Source organism: Hakea prostrata, chromosome 4 (genome assembly GCF_041222555.1).
Source record: "Hakea prostrata isolate BN-2017 chromosome 4, UWA_Hpros_2, whole genome shotgun sequence".
NCBI lineage: Eukaryota > Viridiplantae > Streptophyta > Magnoliopsida > Proteales > Proteaceae > Hakea > Hakea prostrata.
This window is the reverse complement of record NC_142603.1, coordinates 8,024,253-8,048,389: the sequence shown is the minus strand read 5'-3', so window position 1 is coordinate 8,048,389 and position 24,137 is coordinate 8,024,253. Positions and strand designations below refer to the sequence as shown.

The window sequence follows — 24,137 nt, the reverse complement described above, 5'->3', positions numbered from 1 at the left end:
CCAAAAGTGCAAGTGTGTGCAAACGTGCACAAAAGGTGATGAAATCGTTCTCGCAATTCACACGTCAAAGTTCGAAAGGCACCGGCTCCCTTCTTATTGACAGTAGAGCTATATCCTTGGCACGATCCTTTTACCGGTCTCCCTCTTAGGGGCGCCCTCTAATCCATGGGCTGCTCCACACAGAGAGAAGTATGCCTGACTTGACGATTGGCCTACAGAACTCAAAGTTTCTTGCCCTAGCTCACTTAACATGTTATACTCCCTTTTGAATACCGTGTAGGACTGCCTTGAGGGTGTTGTGGGTTGTTCAGCGCCTCCCATGATATGGTTCTAATTGATCTTGCTTCCAACAATCACCATATCCACCCTGTTCAGCTCTTCTTTGCTTGAGAAATTCATGCACACAATAGGACACTGCTATTGGTTATGTGTATATCCCCCAATAGTCTTGCATAAGCATTCTTGTAAAGTATTATAAGTATGGCTATCCTCTATAGCACCTCCAATTCTTTGTGGGTTCAGATTTAGCTCCCTAATTTAAGCACATAGTCTAGGGTGGTCTCAAGATTGGGTGGGGTGTTTTGAGTTCTAGTTTTATTCCTTGCATTTCAAATTGCATACCGTGTAATCGGCATTATTGAAAACACCCATTGTAGCATAGTTTGATCAAAGTTATTAGTAGATAACAAATGAGAGCACAAATCCATTGAATTATTTTGTTGAAACTACTCTGTTCTTAATCTCAATGATCCTGTTGCCCAAATTCATCTTCTTATCCGACCGCAATCAATAAACATGTCATATTGATTTAGCCTCAATACCACACAAAATACAAGTAGTTGTAGCTGTTGTCCATAGAGAAGAGGTGTCTCCCGTGGGGATACCTGTGCATGCAAAATTAGCCAAAACAACATTTTAAATCTAGGGTGTATGTTAAGCTTCCAAAAGAACTTTTACCATTCTCAATAAGAATTCTGAAAATTAGCAAATTTTGAGCTCCACAAACATTTCAAAGCTAATTTTGAACTAAATTATTTTATACTTGGTATTAATGATTTTCAAGCATCTTGTTTCCTGGTTTAAAACTAAATTCAAAATCTCAAAAGAGATTTGAGAAGAGAAAGAAAGTTGGACTTCATTCAGATAAACAAGTCGCTGCTCCACCTCCTCAGCAAGACTGGCATTCCTTGGCTGAAAATGAAAATCTCCAACCTTATGATCATGAGTCAAAAAAAAACCCAGAAATCAAACCAAAATAAAGAAATCAACAAAAGTATTGATTTTAGAAAGCTAGAAAACGTCAAAGGGTGGTCTACCTAATAACAATAAAAAATTAAAAAAAAAGAAGTGGCTATATTATGTGTTTCAGGTTTCATCTTTCAATTCGTTTCATTTTTCGGTTATAAAAAAAAAAAAATCCTTCCATTTTGCCTTTTTCACCTTTCCGAAGCTAATTTCCTCAGAAGTTTTTGTTCATGATCAACTCCCACTTCATCAAAGTAGAAATGTTATCCAACCAATTCCAAACCAAACATCAGCAATATTAATTATTTTTATCCAGCCATCATGAAGGCCTTGCTCCTCAACTAATCCCAATTAAGTTCTAAATAAGAAAGTATTTCACGTTTCCAGCCCCATGTCCAATGATTAAAAATGAAAATTTCCATCTTCTTCGTTCCCATCATGAATCAATTCCCAATTAATCAGCCCTATATATATTGGCCGACTTATGCTCGATTTGCAGCAACAAGTTCTTCTTCAAGCTCATTTTTCTCCCAGTGATATAGTGCAGTAAGGTTATCTGAAAATGGCACCTTGTGAGGTTGGAGTTGTGAGAACTGAAAGAAAACCCAGCAAAGTAGACGCAGTTAAGGCCAATCCAGGAAAAACAACATTACTGGCTCTCGGCAAGGCCTTCCCTCACCAGCTTGTGATGCAAGAGTATCTTGTAGAAGGTTATTTCAGGAACACAAACTGCGATGATCCTGAGCTGAAGGAGAAGCTTGCTCGTCTCTGTAACATAATTCAACTCTTACTGATTTCATTCTCTTATGTTGAGATATCTTTAATTGCTTAAATTATATAAATAACTGCAATTTGGTCATGGATTCTTGTAGGCCGGACAACAACGGTTAAAACAAGATATGTAGTCATGTCGGAAGAGATACTAAAGAAGTACCCAGAACTTATCCTTGAAGGCCTCCCAACTGTGCAGCAACGATTAGACATTTCCAACAAGGCAGTAACACAAATGGCCATTGAAGCTTCTCAAGCTTGCATCAAGAACTGGGGAAGGCCTTGTTCAGACATAACCCACTTGATTTATGTTTCTTCAAGTGAAGCAAGGTTACCTGGAGGTGATCTTTACCTAGCAAAAGGGCTCGGGCTTAGCCCTGATGTTCATCGTGTTATGCTTTACTTCATGGGCTGTTCAGGCGGCGTTGCTGGCCTCCGTGTAGCCAAGGACATTGCAGAGAACAACCCAGGTAGCAGAGTTTTGTTGGCTACATCTGAGACTACCATTATTGGGTTCAAGCCTCCAAGTGCAGATCGACCATATGATCTTGTTGGTGCTGCCCTCTTCGGTGATGGTGCAGGAGCAATGATACTTGGCACTGACCCAATTTCAGGTGTGGAGAAGCCTCTTTTCGAGCTCCACACGGCAATTCAGACTTTCTTGCCGAATACAGAGAAGACGATAGATGGGCGGTTCACGGAAGAGGGAATCAATTTCCGGTTAGGAAGAGACCTCCCTAACATAATTGAAGATCATGTCGAAGACTTCTGTGGTAAACTGATAGGGCCTTCTGGATTTTCCGACAAAGATTATAACAAAATGTTCTGGGCAGTTCATCCAGGTGGGCCTGCAATCTTGAATCGACTGGAGAAGAGGCTTGAATTATCACCAGAGAAGCTTAGTTCTAGTAGAAGGGCTCTGAGTGACTATGGAAATGCTAGCAGTAACACGATAGTGTATGTGTTGGAGTACATGATAGAGGAAAGCTTGAAGATGAAGAAAGAAGGGAAAGAAGATTCGGAGTGGGGTTTGATACTGGCTTTTGGACCTGGAATTACCTTTGAGGGGATTCTCGCAAAGAATCTTCTTGTTTGAGCTTTTTCTCTATCAACTTGGTCTTCTTAGTTATGATTCACATATATTTGATTTTTGGATTAGAATCAAACATAACCTTCAGCAGAGAATCTCATATATGAATGTTATTTATTATTAAATTAATCTGAAATCTGAAATGTAACAGTTCTCAGTGACAAAATACCAAAGAGAACATAACACAACAGAGATTCGTTTAGAAAAAAAGTATAGAATCAAAACTGTGTCAAGCAAGACACAGAGAGAAGAACACCGATTTCGGGTCATTCTCATCATCAATCCTCTTCTTGGGTAAAGCGGAGGTGCTTCCCTTGCGGATCGGGCAAACCCTTCAGACGCACAATATTAGGTGAAACAGAGGAGGAATCGGCAGCTAGAATACTCTCTGAAACCTCTTCTTCTCTTTCAATCTCATCATCGCTGTTGTACAGGAATCGAGTATGCTTACCCTTGAACTCAGGCAATCTCTTCTCCTCAACGCTCATCTTGCTCAGTCCTGCGCAAAGTTCATCAACCAGTCCTTCACCACCTTCTTCTTCCTCTCCTTCTTCTTCTTCTTCTTCTTCTTCATAGTAGCAATCATAATCTCCTCCTCCTTCCTCGACTTCTTCAATTTCTTCTTCGTCTTTAGTACTAGCATTGACCTGAATGGACCAAACGGAAGCGTCGTCATCTTCAAGCTCTTTCTCTGGACTCTTACTTATCTCTTCTTGGCAAGTCAAATCAGATTTCTCAGAGAAATCCAACAATAAAGACCGAATCATCACGCTCCTTTCAGATTCTTGAACCTCTTGCTTCGTTTTGTCAATGTCAATTACCCCCTCTGGAGTTTGGGCTTGAAGCCCTGATGGAGAATCAGCTTCTTCTTCAACCTTCTGCAAGAGAGTCTTCACCTGACCTCGAAGCAAGTCTTCCCCAGATCCAGGTGTCTCCTTATGCCGATCATTTTTATTCACAAAAGATGAAGGCGACTCCAATTTTCCTCTAGCAAGGCCAACTATGGGGGAATCGTTCGTAATATCAATGAGCGCCGACCTGTCGTTTTTCAGATTTCTTTGTCTCGAAAAAACCTTCTTTTCGGATTCCTCGCCTTTATCTGAACAGGGAAGGGGGGAAGAATTTCAGTCAGAAACTAAAAAGAAAGCCAGAACAAGAAAAAGTGGAGAAGTAGAAAGCAGGAGAAGATTGAGTACTTGAAGTTGGAATGTTGTTCGCCGCAGCTGCGATCTGTGATCTTGTAATTCTTCTCTCTGATGCTGGAGTTTCCATTGTTCTGTTCTGCTAATGTCTTTGATTAAAGACCCGAAAAACAGATTGGCTGCGAAAGAATTCAGCTAAAAACGGAAGAGAAGACAGGGAAGACCGAAGACAGTTCGATCCTTAGGCAAGAAGTGTGGTGGCGTATAAAAAAGATTTGAAATGGAGTTCTAACGGTAATATTACCGTTATTCGCTTCACTGGAATCCGGATGTCTGTCTACAGGCCAAAACTAGCCGTTCGTACAGGACTAGTGTTGAATCACTGATACATAATTTATTTTTCTTTTTTGGTAATAATATTTTTTTCCCCTTATTTTCGGTGAAGTGTTGATACATGGTGGGTGGGCCATGTGTTACCGTATAGCGTTACGACTCGGTGTCGGTTCATCTTTCTGGAATAATAATAATCCATCAAGTCATGACTCTTGTCTCTTGTGAGACACCTGATTCCAACGTACATGTCAGAAAAGTCACCGCAGACAACACTTCATGCTATTCATGCCATTTGCCATCAACCCAAATCTGTTAGATGTGGGGCCTACCTAAGATTTGTCCTTATCGATATTTTTCTTTTTGATAGAAAAAATTTATCCTTGTCACGAAATACTTGTGATTTGCTATCAAAGCTAAAATCTCAGCTAAAATTTTTATGAAGCGGTTAATAGTTGAGACGATACGATCGTTGGGAAAAGAAATAAATAAATAAATAGTTGATACGATCGGTGCTTCATAACTACGAAGAGAAAGAAAAAAAAATGAATAGAGTTAGATAACGGTTTCATTCTAGCATACTCATGTAGGCAAAAGGCCCAAAACACTAAAGAGCCCGAACCGCCCCCCCCCCGGGGGGCACCACCCCCCCCCCCCCCCCCCCCCCCCCCCCCCCCCCCCCCCCCCCCCAAAAAAAAAAAAAAAAAAAAAAAAAAAAAAAAAAAAAAATCCCCCCCCACAAGCCCCCCCCAACCCAACCGACAACACGCCAAGAAGCACCCCAAACACCAAATGTGTCCTACGTGAAAATAGGAGACTGTCAAGTAAAGCAAAACTAGCATTCCATTCATATAAATTGAAGTTGGTTTGAGAGTAAGTAGTATTAGTTCATGTTGCTGCCAAATATAACTATTGAACCAACAATGCTTGAATCAATGAAAACCTAGCCTACTAAAGAAGTCACAAGGGTTAAAAATGGCCTATTATCGTGGATTGACTACTTGTCTACATGGTTGATGTAAGAACTAGAGGGAAAAGAAAACCAAGAGGGAACTGGGTCCAACCATCCAATGCATACCGACCCAATAGTTCTAGAGAAACCATTGTTCTAATTTAAATTGGTCTTTATTTGATGTTGAGTTCGAATTCTCTTGGGGCCACGAGTGAACTCCGCCTTATATTATTTAATACTCCATCCCCATATATAAAATCGTCTGCTACAAAAAAAAAAAAAAAAAAGAAGAATTTGAGTTTGGGTTAGTAATTTCACATCTTTTGTAATCATATTATCTTGGCATAGTTAGTCCGGTAAAAAAGTATTAAACTTTTCGCTTTTTAATATGAAAAACATACCAAATATAAAATCTAAAAATTGTAATATACGGGAAAATTAAGTTCAGGTATAAAATTAGAAATATGGTAAATATAAGATATTTATAGAACTAAATTATATTTACCAAAAAATAATTATACTAAAATCTTTCATTAATCATATTGTAATTTTACTTGTGAATGTTTCAATGTAGTTGTATTCCAAGTAACATTCATTTATAGCTACCTGCTTAGGGTTGCAAAAGGACCAGGCTAAGCCAAGCTTTTACAATCCCAAGCACAGCCCTATATATTATAATCTAAGTTCATTATTGCATTAACCCTAATTCGGGGCCAATGATTATTGTCCATGACCCTAAGCCTTACAGGTCAAGCCAAGCCCATCCCGTCCTGATTGGCCTTGTTTGTCCCTAGCCTTGGTCTTGACCCTGATTGACCCTATCCTTGTCCATGTTCTTACTTCATTGAGATCAAACATTATTGACAAAATTAAAATCAGAATTAGGGCCAAAATCATGACTAGTGTCAGGGCAAAAAATTAGGGACAGGTCGTGACAGACTTAGCAGGCCAATAATCCCAGGCCCGCCCTTGATTCTAATCAGCGCTAGAATATTTTGGCCCTAAGCCACCCTTTAGGCCAAAATCTTGAGCTCAAACCCTATTTGAACTTAGGGTGCATTAAAGCTATAAAGTCAAACTTGAACCCTTGAACCCTTAACCAGATTTCAACCATATTGTTCTTTTTCAGAGCCCTCAGAATCAAAAGAATTATCCAATTCGACATGGCCGATTCTTTGGAGGAAAAAAAAGGACATGGCCCGTTCGGTTCAATTCCTATCCCATGTATATTTAAATCCTAGTCCAGCTCTTTTTGGGCCTTTGGCCCCGTTAATGTACCCAAAAAGAATTCCTAGTCCAGCTAGATCTAACTTATGGGCTGGATTCGATCAACGTACTTTAATGGGCTTGCATTATATTTGACATGAAAGTTAGATTGCAGACTTTTTTTTTTTGAGAACTTGAAGGTCGGTTCGACTTTAATGCTATTACCGAGATTTTAATGTCAAACCGTCCATTTAATTTTTCACCCACTTGCAAAACGTACGTTCAAGATCTAAATTGGAGATTTCTTAGCATCATCACTAGGGATTGCTGTAATCTTTGGAAGCTTGGAGTGCATGAAGGGAAAAATCGTAACTGAGAGGTCTGCTTATAGAGTATTACTAAACCATGCATCCGGCCAATATTAGAGACACTAACAATTTAGATGTAAGTGTTAACCCACCCATTATACATTGCCCAAAAAATGTATTTTTAGATAACTATTAATTTAAACAAAACTCTAATATTGTTTTAATTAAAGGAAGAAAAGAATATTATAAATAGAAAGATAGAATAGGAAACATGATGGACTGAAAAATTCCAATTCCAATACTCTCCCTTGCTTTATGTTACTTCTCTAAAAAAAAAGTTAATCATAAACCTCTATCATTGTGGTTCACCGGTTTTTAAGCGTGAAAATAACTTAACGGAAAGTAAAGTAACGAGAAAGTTAAAAAAACACTTCCATTGCAATTGAAATCCAAAGATAAATGATACTGAACTTACACTTGCACTAATTATTTGCCAATAACAATAGGAGAACCATCTTTCATTAGAAATCCAACAATGTCACTAAGCAGAGGGCAGAGGAGGAGGGAAGCATTAAGCATTACATGTTTCATTTTATTTAAGCCCACAAGAAAAGAAGAGATTGAAAAGAAAAGATTTAAAAAGAAAAGTTCTGGGTGGGTTGGAAATTGGAATTGGGCTTAAATCAAGGGCATTTGCGTCTATTGCCGGTGGTGAGGAGGTTGGCGTAGCATGGACAGGCTTCGTAGTTACCAGAGGTGCCTGGAGGAACGCATTGGCAACGGACGCAGCAACTCCCACATGACCTTTTGCAGAGGTTTGGCCTCTTTGTTTTCGAACACCTCGTTCCACATGCTGCCCCACAATCTGCAATTTCCAAAATGTTATTTTCACCAACTCCTTCCATCTAGAAATTCTAAATAAGATTTGCAGTATGAGTAGTAGTAGTAGCAGCAGAAGTATTTGGTAAATCAAGGTCTTACCTATCTTCAATGGAGCAATAGGACTCTGTGTGTTGTTCGTCCCCTGCTGCAATTGCAAAAACAAAGAACTCTACATCAATGAGCTAATCAAGGAAGCAAAAGCAAAACTTAAAGGGTGCATATATGTAGTGTCTAATTAATTACCGTTTGGTCAGCTTCAACGAGGTGGTGAAGGTGAAGAGAGAGCACAAGTAGCAGTGAAGCAATAACAAGAACCCTGTTAAGAGCAGCCATGGTGATGGCCAGTAATAATGGAAGAGAAAGAGAGAGAAAGAGAAGGAAATAAAACTACTACAGCTGCCTAGCTAGCTAAACAGAAAGACGGGTTTGAGAGAGAGAGTAGATGGTTTCACAAGTGTGTTCTTGACGACTATGACGTAGAAGAGAATGCTCTATTTATAGATCCTTAGTTGCTGACACACACAGAGAGTGTGAAAGATAGGAGGAGATCGACCAGCACAGGAGAGTGGGTAGGTGTAGCCGTGTAGGTGCATGCGAGGGCGGGAACATTGATTAACTTTACCTACGCGGAAACGCATCTCAATTCTCAAAGACAGCTGGTGTGGGTGCTATACAGCTGTAGCCAGTTGTCATTTGTTTAAATGGGCCCACCGGTGTTTACCAAAAAAAAAAAAAAAATTTTAAAAAAAAATAGGCCCACCGGTGAATGGATGCCCTCAGCCTAGGATGCATTAAGTTAAAAAGGTTTTTAGAGCAAATCCGTTTCATTAACTTGGAAGCGCTTTTGAAGCATTGGTTAATAAACACTAGCATTTGGTATAACCAATGCTTCAAAAGTGTAGTAATATGTTATGTCCTTAGTAAAGCCTATTTGGTGCATGTATGAGTGTTAAAACTAGTCAACTTCTAATATTTTTTAATATCTTACGATTTGATCTGTTTTCCTTGCCTTTGACCCAACAAGGTCTTGGAATCTCAGGGTAAGTTACTGCTTGTTTATTTGCTCTTGTGCTACTAGCTACTGTATATTTCTCTGCATGGGCTCCATTGACAGTCTGTTTTGATTTCAAACATAACCTTAACTAACAAGAATTGATTTGAATCAGGACCATCCAATGGTTCAGAAAAAGCAACATGGCCAATCGAATCAATCTGTCTCTGACCTTCCTATTAATGCCCACATACCAAACCCAATTCAGTGGGAATCAATTGATGAACTCAGCTCAGCTGGAATGCAATTATGATCGTACAAGATTATATCAAACTATGGTCCCACCTAACTTTTGGTCTTCTGTTTAGTATTATATTAAAAGAAGAAACACCCACCCGATTAAACAATAACACTCCTCTACTAACCTTCAATTAATCCATGTTTTGTTCTTCAATCTTTCCATGGAAATAGTTCATTATAAAATTAATTGAGTAAATAACACTTGACATTCTAAAATTGAGGCCTTAAAGCATTAACACCCTACTTTAAATTTAAAAAGCATAGACCCCGAAATTGGATTTTCGTTTGATATATTTGTCAAATTTGTTATTGAAAACTTTTCTAACACTGTTTATTATAGGGATATTTTTAAAAATAATCAGTAATTTAATTATTTTCAGTGATAAATTTTGACAAATATATCTAACAAAAATTCAATTTTGGGGTCTGTGTGCTTTTTAAACATAAAGTAAGGTATCAATGCTTTAAGGCCTCTATTTTGGAGTGTCAGTACAATTTGCTCAAATTAATTTTTAGTTTTGAGTTTGCTTGGTTGTTTCCTGCCCAACAAACAGAAAACGTGGGTAAAGCTTGGCAACTTTTTTTTTTTTAATAGAAAGCTTGGCAATTTTTAGATGATAAAAAATGGATTTTATTTGAATTAATATTTATATGTTAAACCAATGCTCCATAGCAAACATAAATTATTGGACAAATTGCATTTACAAATTCCTATAATTTATTTCATGAATAAAGTACATTTTATTACCAAAAAAAAAAAAAGTTTACATCTCTGGGGTTTTAGATTATATATCAAATAGATGTGTACGGTTAGAAATTAGAATAATAGAGTTGTATTTTTAAAATTTTCAAATTACCCTTCCATACCTCAAAAGTCAAAATTTTCACCAAATGACCATTATAACCTTACTCATTCTCTTCCTCAAATAGTCCCTTTTGGAGAGAAACCTACACAGAACTGTGGTCTTCTATACATTTTGAATGTGAATCTACGATTTATAGTAAGAATGAATCACACGCTTTATTTTTGGGATTAAATCAATAATTAGGAGTCGTTTGTTTACTGAATGAAATGTAGTGGGAAAAAAGGAATCAGAAAAAATTGAAAAAATAATTTTTTTTCATAAAATACTAAAGTGTGGTTTGTTTGGTTCACTAAGATAGGAAAATTGACAATCAAATTTTCTTAATTTATGAGAATTTGTCTGCTGTTGAAGTGACATGCTTACTTTCATACCCCATCCTTTAAAAAGAAAATAAACTTAGAAGGGTTTGATTTTAGCCCTTTGGGAGCTATCTTCCTCTTCTGTTCTATTTCTTTTCTTCTCCAATTTAAAATGGAAGAACTTAGGCCTAATAGAATATTGGGTAAATATCACTTACCTCCCCTCTTAGTTGGACAAATAGCATTTACACCCCCTCTTAGTTGGATAATATCACTTATCTCCTCTCTTACCTAGCAAATATATCAAACACCTCCACTTTGTTAATTTTTTCGGTTAAATTTAACTTTTACCGTTAAATATTTTTCTAAAACTCAAAAATACCCTTGGCTAAATAGTTAAACTACTAAATTATTCTTAATTAAAATAATTATTTAAAACCAAAACACCATAGTTAAAACCTAAATTATTTTTAATTATTAAAAGCCCTACATACCCTTTTCAAAAATAAAATAAAATTATGAAACAATTAAAAAACACGTATTAGAATCAAGTAAAATTAAAAATGCAATTAAAAAACAAAGGGCATATTGATAAAATTAAACGCATACTACTTTTTTTGGGTTTTTTTAATTGTTTGATAATTTTTTTTTATTTTAAAAAAAGGGTATGTAGGGCTTTTAATAATTAAAGATAATTTAGATTTTAAGTATGGTTTTGATTTTTAACAATTATTTTAATTGATGGTAATTTAATATTTTAACTACTAGGGTCATTACGGTAATTAGGATTTAAAATAAAATATATATTTTTAACCAATGATATTTTGGGGTTTTAGAAAAATATTTAAGGGTACAAGTTAAATTTAACCGAGAAAGTTAACAGAGGGGAGGTGTTTGATATGTTTGCTAGGTAAGAGGGGAGGTGTTTGATATGTTTGCTAGGTAAGAGGGGAGGTAAGTGATATTATCCAATTAAGAGGGGGTGTAAATGTTATTTGTCCAGCTAAGAGGGGAGGTAAATGATATTTACCCTAGAATATTTGTAATAAAATAAATTCAGGAAATATAAACATAACAATTAAAAAAATGCTTGGGAGCAGCACATTATTGATAATCACATGTACTAGTTGAAAGCATTTGTTCAAGTTTGCCTTCCCCATATTAGAAATTAAAATACAACCACACATGCATGCTCCTCTGACTTTTTTATATTTTAGGAGGGTGGGCAGTATGGGATGACTGGAGTAAGTTTGACTTATGAGGCTCCTACATCTGAACTGTACTATTTGACCATGCACTTATTCTTTATAGCAATATGTCTGAAGCTGTCTTCTAGGGAGTTTTGTTTTTTCTTCCTCTCCCCATTTAGTTGAATTTATCATTACTGGATCATCCATCTTTCCTATAATTTTCGTCCTTAATTTTTTTCTCTTCTAATTTTTCAAATTCTTTCACCAGCTAAAAGTAAAGAACAAGGCTAGCTAGACCAGTAACTGAAAATTGAAGCTTTCAGAAATATCACATATAGTTGCATTTTCATACACAAATGCCACAATATATAGAACAGGAGAGGCTCTTATCATTTTATTGAATACGTATTACATGGCAGAAGAAGCGTTGGATCAAATCAATGTGGGGGAGATGGAGAACCAAGTTGTAAAATTATTTTTGTTTTTTCTAGGAAAGCTATGGGCTTCTAAGGGCATTTGAGTTTGTTGCCGTGGGTGGTCATGTTGGCATAGCAGGGACAGACATCAGCGTTGCCGGAGGTGCCTGGAGGTACGCATTGGCATCGGAAGCAACAAGTCCCACAAGCCCTTTTGCAGAGTCGCGGCCTCTTTGATAGCTGACATCTCGCTGCACATGCCGATCCACAATCTGCATTTTTTGCAACAAGAATCCACACATATCGTTACACTCTGAGTTCAAAGAGATCGATTCAAAAGACAAAAGATAGAGGCAGCTGACTGGATTTTGTTAAATTTTCACGTACCAATGCTCTTAGGAAGAGTGGTCTGTGAGTTAGTGCTGCTCTGCTGCAATATCCATACAATTAAGATATATGTTAGTGAAGCAGGAGCAAGAAAACAAAATAGAAAGAGCAAGAGTTGTGCTAATTACCAGTTGGGCAGCAGCTTCAACGACATGGAGCACCTGAAGAGAGAGGACTAGTAGTAACGTAGTTATAACAAGAACCCTGGAGGTATGAACAGCAGCCATGGTTGGAGAAAACAGAATATGAATGAGGGTTGAGTTTGTTTTATCACTCAATGAGACTTGCCGCTTGTGTGCCTAAAATGGAGAAGCGAATGCTATATATATAGATATATAGACATGGCCCAGGACCAAGGGACAATGATGCAGCACCCAGAGTCATGCAGAGCCGTAGAAGACAAGTGTAGGCGCATGCGAGGGAGGAAACATTCTCTCGCCCACCTCACGTACGCGGAAACTCAATTCTCCATTAAAAGTATTTTCATGGTTGGATCCAGAGTGGATGAGCGAGTAACAGAGAAACAGAATCCCTGACTTCACCAGTGACGTTTATCGATTGATCAAGCTTCTGTTGAAGTATATCTTACTTGCTTTTTTAAAATATTGACCGATGATAGTTGATACTGAGAATCTTACCAGCAGACAATAAAAACACATCTCTCCGTCCCCAGGCCAGCCTGAAGCAAGGATCAATAAGTGAGGTCAAAACGAAGATACTTACGTTGTATGGGCCGATGAAGAGCCCATCAGGCCCACCAAACCTAATGATGAACGACTCCATAATACTAATTAAGAAGCTTCCAGAAAACAATAAAGACTGCCCTAGCTGTTATTGCTACCAAAACCAGCTGTCTCAGACTCAGACCTTGAAGTAAGATATTAGATATCCACTGGTACCTGCATTTTGACTCTTCTTTAACGTTTTATTTTAATCTTTACTTAATCTTTAAGCTCACAATTTCTTATGTGAAATCTAATAGATTAGGCGGGGAGGGTCCATGCATGCATGTCCCCATGCATTAAACAAACAGATATGGTCTCAGGTGGATGGTAATTGGTATCTTATCATCCAGTGATGGCCTTGCTAGCTAGTATGTCAAGTAGCTAGGAAGCTTTGAAGGTAATGGTGGTCGAGATGGAGTTTTTTCTACCTTGAATTATTGCAGGAATGGCCAAATTGAATGAGAAAAGTATTACTTGCCAAGGCAGGGAGGAGGGAGGAACCAGTTACTGGGTTAGTGGACCTTCTGAGCTAGTGGCAATGGATTGATTATGCCGAGGAAGGAGACTTCCTATAATTAAATCTCTCTCGTTTTCTGGTCCTACTCCACTCTGGATCCAACTCATCAAAGGGAGCTTCCTCGAATTTCAAAATGCTTCTCCCTCCTTAGCGCTTGCAGTCTCTGCTTGACTCTGTGAGTTGCAGCAGGGGTCTATAAATAAGGATTCTCATTCTCTTCTCTTTTCCATCGTAGTAGTGAAGCACACACAAGCAAAGTCAGTTCCTCTTTGACGACCCATCCCCAAAGCTTTCCTTTCACAATAGTTCCTGTGCAGCACTAGTCAACCCATCTCTTTTCCTTCTCTGCTGCTCCTCCATTATTATCAGAATATGGCTGTTAAGATTAACAAGGTTCTCATTATAGCTTCCCTACTACTTGTCCTCTCTCTTCACCTCCTCCATGTCGTTCAGGCTGTCCAAGTGGTAACTACACAACTTTCAACTCCAGACTTCTTTTTTTTTTCAAAAACATTTTCTCTGTTACTGTTTTGTTTCCTCACTAATTTAAGTATCCTTCTTTACGGATATTGCAGCAGCAGAACACTAAGACTCTCGCCAAGACCATAGGTAAAACTTTCTACTTCTAGCTGTGTTTTTCTTCTTTGTTTCCTAGAATTTATGATCATAAGAACTGAAATAAGCATGTAGATTGTGGATCAATTAAGTCCCAAATGTTGTATCTATTGGAAAATGCAGATTGTAAAGCAGCATGTAAAGCGAGGTGTAAGTTATCGAAGAGGCCAAGACTCTGCAAAAGGTCATGCGGGAGTTGCTGCTTCCGGTGCCACTGCGTACCTCCAGGCACCTCCGGCAACTACGAGGCTTGTCCCTGCTATGCCACACTCACCACCCGTGGCAATAAACACAAGTGCCCTTAGACTAATTAGTATTTCTCAACCTAAAATCTGTAACTTTGTTTGGAAGTCAATAAGAAATGAAAATTGTATTTGAGAGAAAATAAGAAGGGAATAGTTACTATTGCCCTTTAAGTGATTGTTAAGATATGTAATATTCTTACCAAAAAAAAAAAAAAAAGACATGTAATATTTATTTTGTACTTCATTAAAATTTAAAAATCAAGAATATACTATCTCATTTATAAAAACTAGGCTCCAACAGGGCCGGGCTTTGCAATTCCAAACCCAGCTATGTGTGTTCTAATATTCGTTCATTCCTTCCCTGACCTTAATTCAAGGTTAAGAATTATTGTCCCTAGCCCTAAGCCTTATAGGGTAAAGCCAAGCTCATTCCAGCTCAGATTGACCCTGTTCCTAGTTCTAACTGACCTTATCTCTGACCCTGAGATTGACCCTATACTTGACCTTGGCCTTGATTGGCCGTATTCTCGTTCCTATTCTTAATTCATTGAGACTTATATTAAATGAAAGAGTTTAGATCAAAAGACCTATACATCCAAGAGGAATCCACAAACAAAGACGTATTCTTAATTCATTGAGATCACTTAATATAATCGTTGTTTTTTTGTTTTGGCAAAAAAAATTTCATTGAGACCAAGCATCAGGGACAAATTTGTGACCAAGACTAGGGTAAAAATCAGGGCCAAAGAATAATCTCAGGCCTGCCCTTGGCCCTAGTCAAGGCTAGAATATTTTGACCATATTTTGACCATAATTCCTCTTAAGGCCAAAATCTTAAACCCGAGCCCTATTTAGGCTTAAGGTGAAATTAGGGTAGCTCAAGACCGTCAGAACCAAATTTACACTCTTAATAAAAACCATAACCAATACTGGTTATATCCTTCTTAAATTCTTTCTTTCTTTCTTTCTTTTTTTTCTCCTAGCAGTTGATTTTGGTTTCAAAGAAAACAAAAGGATTTGCTCGCGCCCTTTCATCATCTTCTCGATCATATCCTCACTAGGAACCTCTCCAGTAGCACTGAAGTACGTCCATTTTTGGGCTTTCTTTGTAATCTGATTCAACTTTTTCTCTTAAGGACAAGAAATTGTTCATCAGGTCCTTCAGTTTAGTTCTCAAGTCGTTTGTCACTGAGATCTTTTAAGATTAGGCCTCTCCATTAAAAATACGATAGAAAACCCAGATGCAGACCTATGCAGAAGCAAGACGATAATTTCCAACTTTGACTCGTCTCTAATCTTTAGTTTCTGCTATTTTTTGTTCAATAGCTTAATCTTCAATTTTATTCAACGACTTACTACTTTTTCTTAGAGAAGAAAAAGTATTTAAGATTTTTTTTTAACAATTAATCAAAGGTAATACTATGTCCCGGAGGACAACAATAATTATCTCAAAAAAAAAAAAAAATCATGAACCAACAACCAAAGCTCAGCTACTATGTATTGAAGCTTCTTCGCTGCTAGTTATTTTCATGTGCGTGTGGGATTGTTTTCTGATTCATGTTGTAGAGTTGTACCAAAGCCCACATCTTTGTTTTCTCTTGGTTGTCAGGACAAACAAAGCGTCTCAAATATATAACCAGGTATAGAGAATAGCGCATAACTTGGAACTCTCTAATATATGGTAAAATCATGCCAGTAAATTATAAATTTTTCCCAGACCTCACTCCTCATGCAACCCTAAACAACGTTCCACTAATGGTTGCAAGAATGGAGGAGAATTGGTTGCGAATAGGAACCATGAAGAGTTATTTTTAGCAGCTTTAGAACCCAAAATCTGCTACTACACAAGAAACTACTTACTTTACACTACTCCTGATGGAAGACGCAACACAAGCTGCCCCCCAACAAGACTGCAAAGAGAAAAGAAAAAAGACATTAAAACCTAGTGCATTAAGAATATGTACTATCAGAGTAGGAAAATTTTCCTCGAGGAGGTAACTTCCTGGATATGCTAAATAACCCACCTTCTAATGTAGTAGTAACAGAAATCTGCTAAGATGAAAGTCTGGACAATTTCTGAAAGAAGCATCATGCAAGGCCATAATCCATGTCCCAAAGCTGTCAATAAGCTTCCTCTTGAGTCCACAACCTGGTACAGCATACCCAAAAGAAATTTACTGTATTGTCATAAACAAAATCAAACTGTTTCTGTTGACATTCGGAAGAGCACGGCTAAAGAGCAGTGGGATGAGCTGCCAAAATATGGCGACTTAACAAATATATATTCCAAACCAAACAACGTGGCAAGAGCAGCAGGGAAAGAGATTGTGGTCAGCATGATCAAACCTGGAGGATCCAATGAGCCCAGCTCAAGAACCTGGCAACTCCCAACGCAAATACATAATGAGCAGTAAATGGTTCAACGATCTGTTAGGGTTACGGAGGAATCACAAAAATGGAAAAATGAATGATCAGATGTACAATAACAAAACAAAACATCTCATACACATGCTCTAATTACCAATGCACACCTGTGTGTTCTGCATGACACGCAACTGGGGAAGCACTGATACAGCCTCCAAATATACACAAAAAGCCCAGCAAATTCTGTTCAAAATATTGTGTGATGACGAGGGATGAACAACTAAAGACAATATAGCACAAGGCACCACCTACATGCAAATTCAAAGGTGGTGTGAATCAATGAGAACAAGCAACAATAACACATTATCTTAGATTCTCAATCATTTCAAGGCACCAAACCAATTTTTTCTTATAAAATTTGCACATTACTTTCCAAATAGCAGGTGTAATATTTTGGGTGTGATCAGCATCTGAATAGAGGGCAGACCACACTCACGCACACAAAATAAACCTGTTCTTTAGTACTGAACAATTCACACAAAACAAACATGCTTCTTTTGTACCAATCAATTCTACGATCACATCATATAATATGGACAGAAAATGTATACATACATGTCAAGATAGGTCTCACATGTCCGTGTACTAATCATTTATGACTCAGCAGTCCTCAACAGAAAATAAAAGACATTCTGCTCTAAAATTTCCCAAACAATAAAATAGGAAAAGAGTCAAAGAATCTGAAGCCCAACAAGTAGAAGTAATGCACGACTTATTCAAGCAAAACATTTGAGTGAAGGAATTATGTCCCAAAAGAATGCCCAAAAGTAGAAGCACAGAGAAAGTCTGCACAGGCCAAATCACAGCAAGCAAACCGTGCAATTATGTAATACATAACCTTAGTACTACATTGTCATTTATTAATCCAAAAACGTCTTCTGGAGCATATTCAAGTGTCTATGAGACTGAACAGTAGAGACCCACAAGAAAGAAATATTACTTTTTTTCCCAGTTCTAATCCACATGGTATATGAAAATAGACAGAAAATTTGTGGTCACAAGCAGAGTTATCCATGGAATTAAACTGCTCAAATGCTCCCTAAAAGTGAACTCCTGACTTCATAACATAGACTCTGTGTGACAGCATCAAGACCCCCAAGAAACATATATTACTTTCTTTGTCATTCATAATACATGGTACCAGAAATACAAGTGCACATCATTCAATGTCCCAACATACTAAACATTCCTGAATATTTCAGAATCTCAGACTTGCCATAAACGCGAGCAGGAGAGAGAAGTAGGGAAGAATTGATCAAAGATCCATCCCCCACTTCCCACCCCCAACACCCCATTTCCCCTCCCCACCCACAATACCCCGTCCCCCACCCCAAGGAAAAAATATTTATTTAAAAAAGGGCAAAACCCAACCATGATTTGGGTGTATCCAACAGTCCAAATGGCCAAAAGCTTTTCTCCGGCTAATCAATGACTTAAGCTCACTGCAGTCATTTCCCAGGTTATTCAGGCCTACCATCAAAATCCAAACAGTCAAAATGGCCAAAAAGCTTTCTCCAGCTAATCAATGACCTGAGGCCACTAGTCATTTCCCAGGTCATTCAGGTGTACCATACAACAATCCAAACAACTTGAACAGTACCAAACCAGCAATCCGAATGTTGTGCATACATTTTGTAAAAGTTTCACAAGCATGTTCAACTATGGACACTTCAATTGGAAAGAAAAAAAAATCTTGCAATGTAGAGTGAAGGTCTCATGTACACAGATAACAAATTTCTACATAACTGATATATAGCATCTTGAAAGCCTCCACCAGAACAACAGGGCAAAGCAAACAATTTAAAGCAACACCAGCAGCAGGGGATGAGGACTCCCCACTTTACCCACACAGTAACTTCTTAAGAGGATTGCATGAAACACGTTCCTCAATTTGGTATACTAGAAGAAAAACTTGGCAATGGCATTTGCAACATAAGAAGAGATAATTATGAGTAAAACTAGCCTTTATGAAGTATATAATATCAAATGGGAGCCTCAGGTGGAGCTACGATGCAAGTAGATAGGCCTGGGTGATAAAAACCAACCTTTTTAAAAAGACATGCAACCCAATAACATATCATAATATTCCTTATTCCCAAGACGGAATTGAGGCCAGAAGAAAGAGAATGTGGTTGTGGACGTCGGAAATTTACTTCACCATTAATGACCAAGGTAAAAAAATTTAAGGGTCTAGTATCAAAAAAAAATCCACATGGCCATTTTCACTAGAAGCAACAGCAATTACGGGTCTAATGAACCACTCAAAATTGAAAGCTTTTGCACACAAACAGACAGGCAGACAAAGAAGCACTGGAGATGGGAGAGGGAAAATTTCTGACCCGTCTTCACATTTCCTTGAAATCTTTACCTATGGAACTCACATATATGAAAAGCTGAATTGCTTTAAAAGAATCCAAGGGTTTGTACTTCTCCTGAACAGACTGGGGGTATTTGATGATCCAGACCCAAGATATTGCCATCTGAAATATAAGTTAAGAAAGAGCGCAGACTGGGCTTATTTGGTCTCGGCTTAGGAGTAAAAACCAAGATTATCAGTTGCAAGTCTCGTATACAGACAGAAACATATTAAACACTGGAGGTTTCTTCATGTATTATTTGTCCTGCATGAAGAACTTACCTACAATCACATCCCCACAACCCTCCCCGGTTAAAAGACTATTTGTTGATTCTCATACAGGAACACATCCATCCATTGACTAGTTATTATGGGTCAGAATTTTGTGAATTGCTCAATCATGCCAATTGCCATAGGCTGTTAAGAGTGCCAATAATTAGAGGTTATTCATATGCAGTTTGCCAGTTCGACTGTATAACCAACTTAATGCTACTTGATTTATTCTGACTACTCTACGCCATAGATAATATTCTTGGCTTCTGAACATTTAATGTCAACAAGATGTAAAAAGAGGGGAAACACAATAAAAATAATATTCATAATAATAAATACACCACACTATTCCCATTCCAGAATGAATGTAGAAGTTTTCTTTGCATAACTTTTATAGAAATAAGATATGCTTATATGCAATAGCATAATCATTTTCCATGCGCTCATTTTTTATAAAATATTGAACATCATTGAGTATTTGGGACTAGGATTCAGTTTTATAAGAATACTACAAAGATGGAAATGGAGACGAAAGAAAGCTTACCACAAAGTATATGGCTAAATTGTCTTTGTCTTCCATGTAACTGGATTTCAGTTTAAAACGAATCATATAAATAACCCACAGGGTTGTTCCCAGTGTGGCTAAATCGAGTATCGTATGAATATCATATTCCATAACAACACTGCAGTATACTCTAACAGCTAAAAAAATAGCTGTTAATTCCTGTGATTTGAGTGAAAGTCCTGCAATCAGTTTAAAGAAATGTGTAACTAAATAAAATAAAAACTGTAATTACTAATGGTCAGGTTGGAAATAAATAAGTCACAAGACGAGCAAGAAATTCCAACAAACCTTAGATCCCAAAAGTCTAAGAATATGGATGATAAGACAAGAACAGCCCAAGAAAATTATCCATACCCATCATCCCAAGGTAACGCTGCGTAACTACTTGTGGACTATGATTTAGCTATTAATTCCATGAAAGTCATTTCTAATTAATCATCTACAAGGCAATTCAATTCTCACAAAGCAAACAAGAGTATGAAGTGAAGAAAGAGATAATTTTAACCTACAAAATTGAAACTAAATATTTCCATTAATCAAACAACTTGAAAAGGATAAAACTCAGACAAACTAAATATCTTCCATCTACTAGCAGTCTTTGGAGGGTATTGGTCACCAACTTAAACAGCTATTTACAACCCATAGTTGAGAAGATACTCTCCTCTTGTACATAGTTGTAGCTTCTTGATTTAAGTCAGAATTTTCCGCTTAAGGCTATTAATATCATTAATTGGGATTTGATCCAAGCACAATCAACAGAGATACCATCTTCAAATGATTACTAGTTTGCTTAGAAGAGTTTTAAATACAAAAAAATAAGAATAACAATAATAAAAATAAAAATAAAAGGAAGAAACCAAGTCTTAAAGGGCAATCCTTTTGCCTAATCATGTCTACCTTATGTAACTTGGTTTTTAATAAGATCTTTTGCACTGCTGGTTATACTCCTAACTGAAACCTACAATTAATTACAATTTTCTGTAATCTATTGATAAGCTTCCACCAATACTGAAGCAGCACTGATTTTACATTAGATTGAAATTGTCTTTATGAATCAGAGCTGATCTTGACTTTATGAAATAACAACAACAAAAACAATAACAATAATAAGTTTAGTTATTGTATTATAATTATTGATTAAAAAAGTACCATGGCAAGATGGCTGTTAATACAGTTCAACTCATCTCAACTATGTCTTCCATCAAAAAAAAACAAAAAACTATGTCTTAGACAAACTACTTGAGGTTGGCATCAGAAATACAATCACGTTAGAAAAGAAATACGGAAGCAACCTGAGCCCATCACAAAGCTTGACAAACATAAAGAATGTCATGCACACAACCTTTTCTCACTAATATAAGTGGTTACAGATTATTAAAAAGGAACGACAGAAACTCCAGCAAAGATGTCATCACAAGTCAGTCAAGACAAATGGACCAGAATCATATTTTGTAACCAAGCACACAACTCAAGGCCATGTTAAACAGCTCATTTTTAACATCAAGTATCTAGTATAACCAATGGTGTTCTATGAAGTTACTCACTGAAAGGATGACGTAGGTCTCTTACAAAAGTAAAGCAAAGGAAACAAGATTCAGTTTTAAGCGTGATGAAATTCAATCATCATTAACCTTAATTAGATATGAGTAAAATATAAAGAATAGATGGCACCCCTCGAGTTGAAAACCAATTCACAAGAAATTTATCATTAAAGCTAAACTAATCAGCTTAGCCAAGTGAATCCTCTTCGCCATTTTGCTCTGTTTAAGGGCCAAAACTTTATTTAACTATATAGGAACCCCTGTATCTCACAGCTTCAAGCCCAGCAATATTGAATGAAATCCTTTTTTACACTTTCAGTCTGTGTTGCATATCACCCCTCCCAGTGCATTTATTGGTCTTTGTTACATAAGCCTAAACCATCCCATACTATAAACACTACTAAATTCCTAACCCAAATATATCCTTCCAACCTACCACTCATCCATGATCCATCTCAATTTGCTCATCTCAGCTGCACCCGTTTTGTGTATATACATTCTCCGCATTGCTCAATATGCAACTCAAGAACATGTGGTGTTACATAAACATGCGCCTTAGTAACAACACAGGGCTGTCATCTATTGTTGACCATAAACAGGATATAATCAAAGACGCCGTAAGCCAGTCAATTTCAGGTTCTCAACTTTCATTAAGGTCAACTCAATTGTTTTGACTTTTGACTACACAGACAAATTGGCTAACTTGAATCGAAGTATGTCTAAATTTTCCTGCAGCTAAACCAAGTGATTGAATGGCCAGCAAAGTCAGCACCAGCTCAGAATAGCTTATTCGTCAGATAGGACATAATGTAGCAGAATGTTCAACCATTGGTCTATGCATTATTCAAGCAGTTAAACACAAAGCAGAAATTATGTACAATAATTATAGCCATACCCCAAGCAGTGGTCACATCAGTCTTGCAGACTGTACAACAAAAGTACAAATCTTGACAACCTATTTTGCACCTTTAAATGAAAACTAGCTGAATTTATAATGAAGTTCCACGTGAAGATCAAATATACTCAACTCCTTTCGCTGATTGATGAAGCCATTATTAACATATAAAAGAGATTATTTTGCCTGTTTATAAGTGATCTCAAAGACTCATTTACCAAAATCAACAGCTTTCTTTGAGCAAGGACTAAAGGATACTTGGGAAAGGATCATCATTCTCTCATTCAGGTTGCGTTAGCCTGCAACATAAGAATGTAAACTTCATTGTCTGCATGCTAACTTGGAAGGTTTAGCAATGCAAATTCTTGCATATTGCATGCCACCAATTTCTTTGCTGACTCCCAGGACTCGGGAGGAAGGCAGAAAGAATTTGTGAAAGAAAACTTAGCTTAAAGCTACCCACTTGTTACCACTCATACTCAAATATCCTTGTAGCAAATGTCAAGAATAACCAGGATTAGCTCAATGTAAATCAAACCCCAAGAGAATTGAACAAAGATTTGTGTTGTGTCCATCAGGCGAAAACCAAACGCTCACATCACTTTTGGAATAGGCGGAACTTGTTCTCGATTGGAAGGGTATAAATCTACAAATCCTCACACCTGCAGAGAAGTAATACCCACATATCTCATACCCACATTCCTCTATTCAACCAACCATGAGAGTGCAATATCACCGCAGGCTACAGAAGGGCCCAAGGTGGGGAGGGGAGACAGACATATAGCTTCTCTCTATCATGACATCCCAATCTACGAGGATTCAACCCAAACTAAATTAAATTAAATAAATAAATAACCCAACGAGGGCAGCCTACTTCAAACCGGAACGGAAGCTAGGAGAGGAAGTGGGCTTTCTAAATTACAGATCAAATAAATCCAACAACAGCTGCATATAATATTAGAAGACACAGAGAAAAAAATCAAGGGAAAAGCAAAAGAATCAATGGGAAACATAAGAGAAAAAACCCTAGAAAGAGGTTTACCGGCGCAAGTTTTTTCCTTCGTAAGCTTGTAGATGAGAACAGAGATTCCAATAGCATGAACGGCCTCCGCAGCCGCGAAGAGATTCTCAGTTTCGTGAACGATAAAGCGGATGAGTACAAGCGCGGTCATACACGAAACAACGCCAAGGAAAGCCTTCACCTTTGGAGGCTGACGCTTCAGCCATGTCGACACGATGTGCATTGGCCTTCTTGGTGCCTTCATCTCGTCGTCTTTGCTCGAGAGATAATAAAATTTCAGCCTCCAACAAAGCGAGCAAGCTACAAATAATTCTGCTAACAAGTGCAAGAGAGAGAGAGAGAGAAGAGAGGGAAGAAAGCAGAGCAGCGTGAAATCTTACTCCATGCCTCTGAATCCCAGTGGAAGAAAAATTATTGATGAGATTGTGCGGGAAAATAACAACTAAACTGAAACAGGAGTGATCCAGAGAGATTTGTTAGTGCTACATGGACTTTTTTTTTTTTTTTATTAGTGATTTTATATTAGAGGGGGGAAGCATTACATATTTACGTACCACTTTCTACCCCCACCCAACAAATTAAAAA

The 24,137-nt window shown here is 37.5% G+C and overlaps 5 protein-coding genes and 1 long non-coding RNA gene across 7 annotated transcripts; 2 read left to right on the top strand and 4 right to left on the bottom strand.

The window, feature by feature from the left end:
• Nucleotides 1–1,726: 1,726 nt before the first annotated feature.
• LAP5 (Chalcone and stilbene synthase family protein) lies at nucleotides 1,727–3,136 on the top strand. Its single transcript, XM_089151923.1, has 2 exons — nucleotides 1,727–2,015; nucleotides 2,118–3,136. Exons 1-2 carry the CDS (start codon nucleotides 1,808–1,810, stop codon nucleotides 3,110–3,112), a joined length of 1,203 nt encoding a protein of 400 aa, XP_089008049.1. The 5' UTR covers nucleotides 1,727–1,807; the 3' UTR covers nucleotides 3,113–3,136.
• LOC149017600 (uncharacterized) lies at nucleotides 3,073–4,500 on the bottom strand. The gene is made up of 2 exons (XM_089151924.1): nucleotides 4,303–4,500; nucleotides 3,073–4,205 (listed from the first exon to the last, which is right to left on the bottom strand). The coding sequence occupies exons 1-2, from the start codon at nucleotides 4,376–4,378 to the stop codon at nucleotides 3,385–3,387; spliced, it is 897 nt and encodes a 298-aa protein (XP_089008050.1). The 5' UTR covers nucleotides 4,379–4,500; the 3' UTR covers nucleotides 3,073–3,384.
• Nucleotides 4,501–7,465: 2,965 nt separating this feature from the next.
• On the bottom strand, nucleotides 7,466–8,406 carry LOC149017599 (snakin-2-like). Of its 2 annotated transcripts, none has more exons than XM_089154192.1 (3): nucleotides 8,170–8,406; nucleotides 8,026–8,071; nucleotides 7,466–7,909 (listed from the first exon to the last, which is right to left on the bottom strand). In XM_089154192.1, the coding sequence occupies exons 1-3, from the start codon at nucleotides 8,257–8,259 to the stop codon at nucleotides 7,728–7,730; spliced, it is 318 nt and encodes a 105-aa protein (XP_089010318.1). In that variant the 5' UTR covers nucleotides 8,260–8,406; the 3' UTR covers nucleotides 7,466–7,727. The 2 variants fall into 2 exon arrangements, with proteins under 2 accessions (XP_089010318.1, XP_089010319.1); XM_089154193.1 differs by having other exon boundaries at nucleotides 8,026–8,068.
• Nucleotides 8,407–11,804: 3,398 nt separating this feature from the next.
• LOC149017598 (gibberellin-regulated protein 1-like) lies at nucleotides 11,805–12,851 on the bottom strand. The gene is made up of 3 exons (XM_089154191.1): nucleotides 12,504–12,851; nucleotides 12,376–12,418; nucleotides 11,805–12,260 (listed from the first exon to the last, which is right to left on the bottom strand). The coding sequence occupies exons 1-3, from the start codon at nucleotides 12,600–12,602 to the stop codon at nucleotides 12,079–12,081; spliced, it is 324 nt and encodes a 107-aa protein (XP_089010317.1). The 5' UTR covers nucleotides 12,603–12,851; the 3' UTR covers nucleotides 11,805–12,078.
• A 958-nt stretch (nucleotides 12,852–13,809) lies between these two features.
• On the top strand, nucleotides 13,810–14,972 carry LOC149017597 (uncharacterized). The gene is made up of 3 exons (XR_016173163.1): nucleotides 13,810–14,082; nucleotides 14,193–14,226; nucleotides 14,356–14,972. It is a non-coding gene; the product is annotated as an uncharacterized LOC149017597 (long non-coding RNA).
• A 1,048-nt stretch (nucleotides 14,973–16,020) lies between these two features.
• On the bottom strand, nucleotides 16,021–24,088 carry LOC149017596 (uncharacterized). Its single transcript, XM_089154189.1, has 6 exons — nucleotides 23,574–24,088; nucleotides 20,075–20,274; nucleotides 17,009–17,149; nucleotides 16,824–16,904; nucleotides 16,502–16,626; nucleotides 16,021–16,387 (listed from the first exon to the last, which is right to left on the bottom strand). Exons 1-6 carry the CDS (start codon nucleotides 23,794–23,796, stop codon nucleotides 16,339–16,341), a joined length of 819 nt encoding a protein of 272 aa, XP_089010315.1. The 5' UTR covers nucleotides 23,797–24,088; the 3' UTR covers nucleotides 16,021–16,338.
• Nucleotides 24,089–24,137: the final 49 nt, after the last annotated feature.

Bases quoted from the DNA above. Each gene is read 5' to 3' on its own strand.
- LOC149017599 (XM_089154192.1), bottom strand. From the start codon at position 8,259: ATGGCTGCTCTTAACAGGGTTCTTGTTATTGCTTCACTGCTACTTGTG. The intron at 8,072-8,169 runs GTAATTAATTAG...TTGCAATTGCAG, and splicing joins TCGTTGAAGCTGACCAAACG to CAGGGGACGAACAACACACA. The intron at 7,910-8,025 runs GTAAGACCTTGA...TGGAAATTGCAG, and splicing joins TATTGCTCCATTGAAGATAG to ATTGTGGGGCAGCATGTGGA.
- LAP5 (XM_089151923.1), top strand. From the start codon at position 1,808: ATGGCACCTTGTGAGGTTGGAGTTGTGAGAACTGAAAGAAAACCCAGC. The intron at 2,016-2,117 runs GTAACATAATTC...GGATTCTTGTAG, and splicing joins GGAGAAGCTTGCTCGTCTCT to GCCGGACAACAACGGTTAAA.
- LOC149017598 (XM_089154191.1), bottom strand. From the start codon at position 12,602: ATGGCTGCTGTTCATACCTCCAGGGTTCTTGTTATAACTACGTTACTA. The intron at 12,419-12,503 runs GTAATTAGCACA...TGGATATTGCAG, and splicing joins TTGAAGCTGCTGCCCAACTG to CAGAGCAGCACTAACTCACA. The intron at 12,261-12,375 runs GTACGTGAAAAT...CAAAAAATGCAG, and splicing joins CACTCTTCCTAAGAGCATTG to ATTGTGGATCGGCATGTGCA.
- LOC149017600 (XM_089151924.1), bottom strand. From the start codon at position 4,378: ATGGAAACTCCAGCATCAGAGAGAAGAATTACAAGATCACAGATCGCA. The intron at 4,206-4,302 runs GTACTCAATCTT...TTCCCTGTTCAG, and splicing joins GAACAACATTCCAACTTCAA to ATAAAGGCGAGGAATCCGAA.
- LOC149017596 (XM_089154189.1), bottom strand. From the start codon at position 23,796: ATGAAGGCACCAAGAAGGCCAATGCACATCGTGTCGACATGGCTGAAG. The intron at 17,150-20,074 runs GTAAGCTTTCTT...ATTTGCATGTAG, and splicing joins ATTTAGCCATATACTTTGTG to GTGGTGCCTTGTGCTATATT. The intron at 16,905-17,008 runs GTGTGCATTGGT...TAACCCTAACAG, and splicing joins GTGTCATGCAGAACACACAG to ATCGTTGAACCATTTACTGC.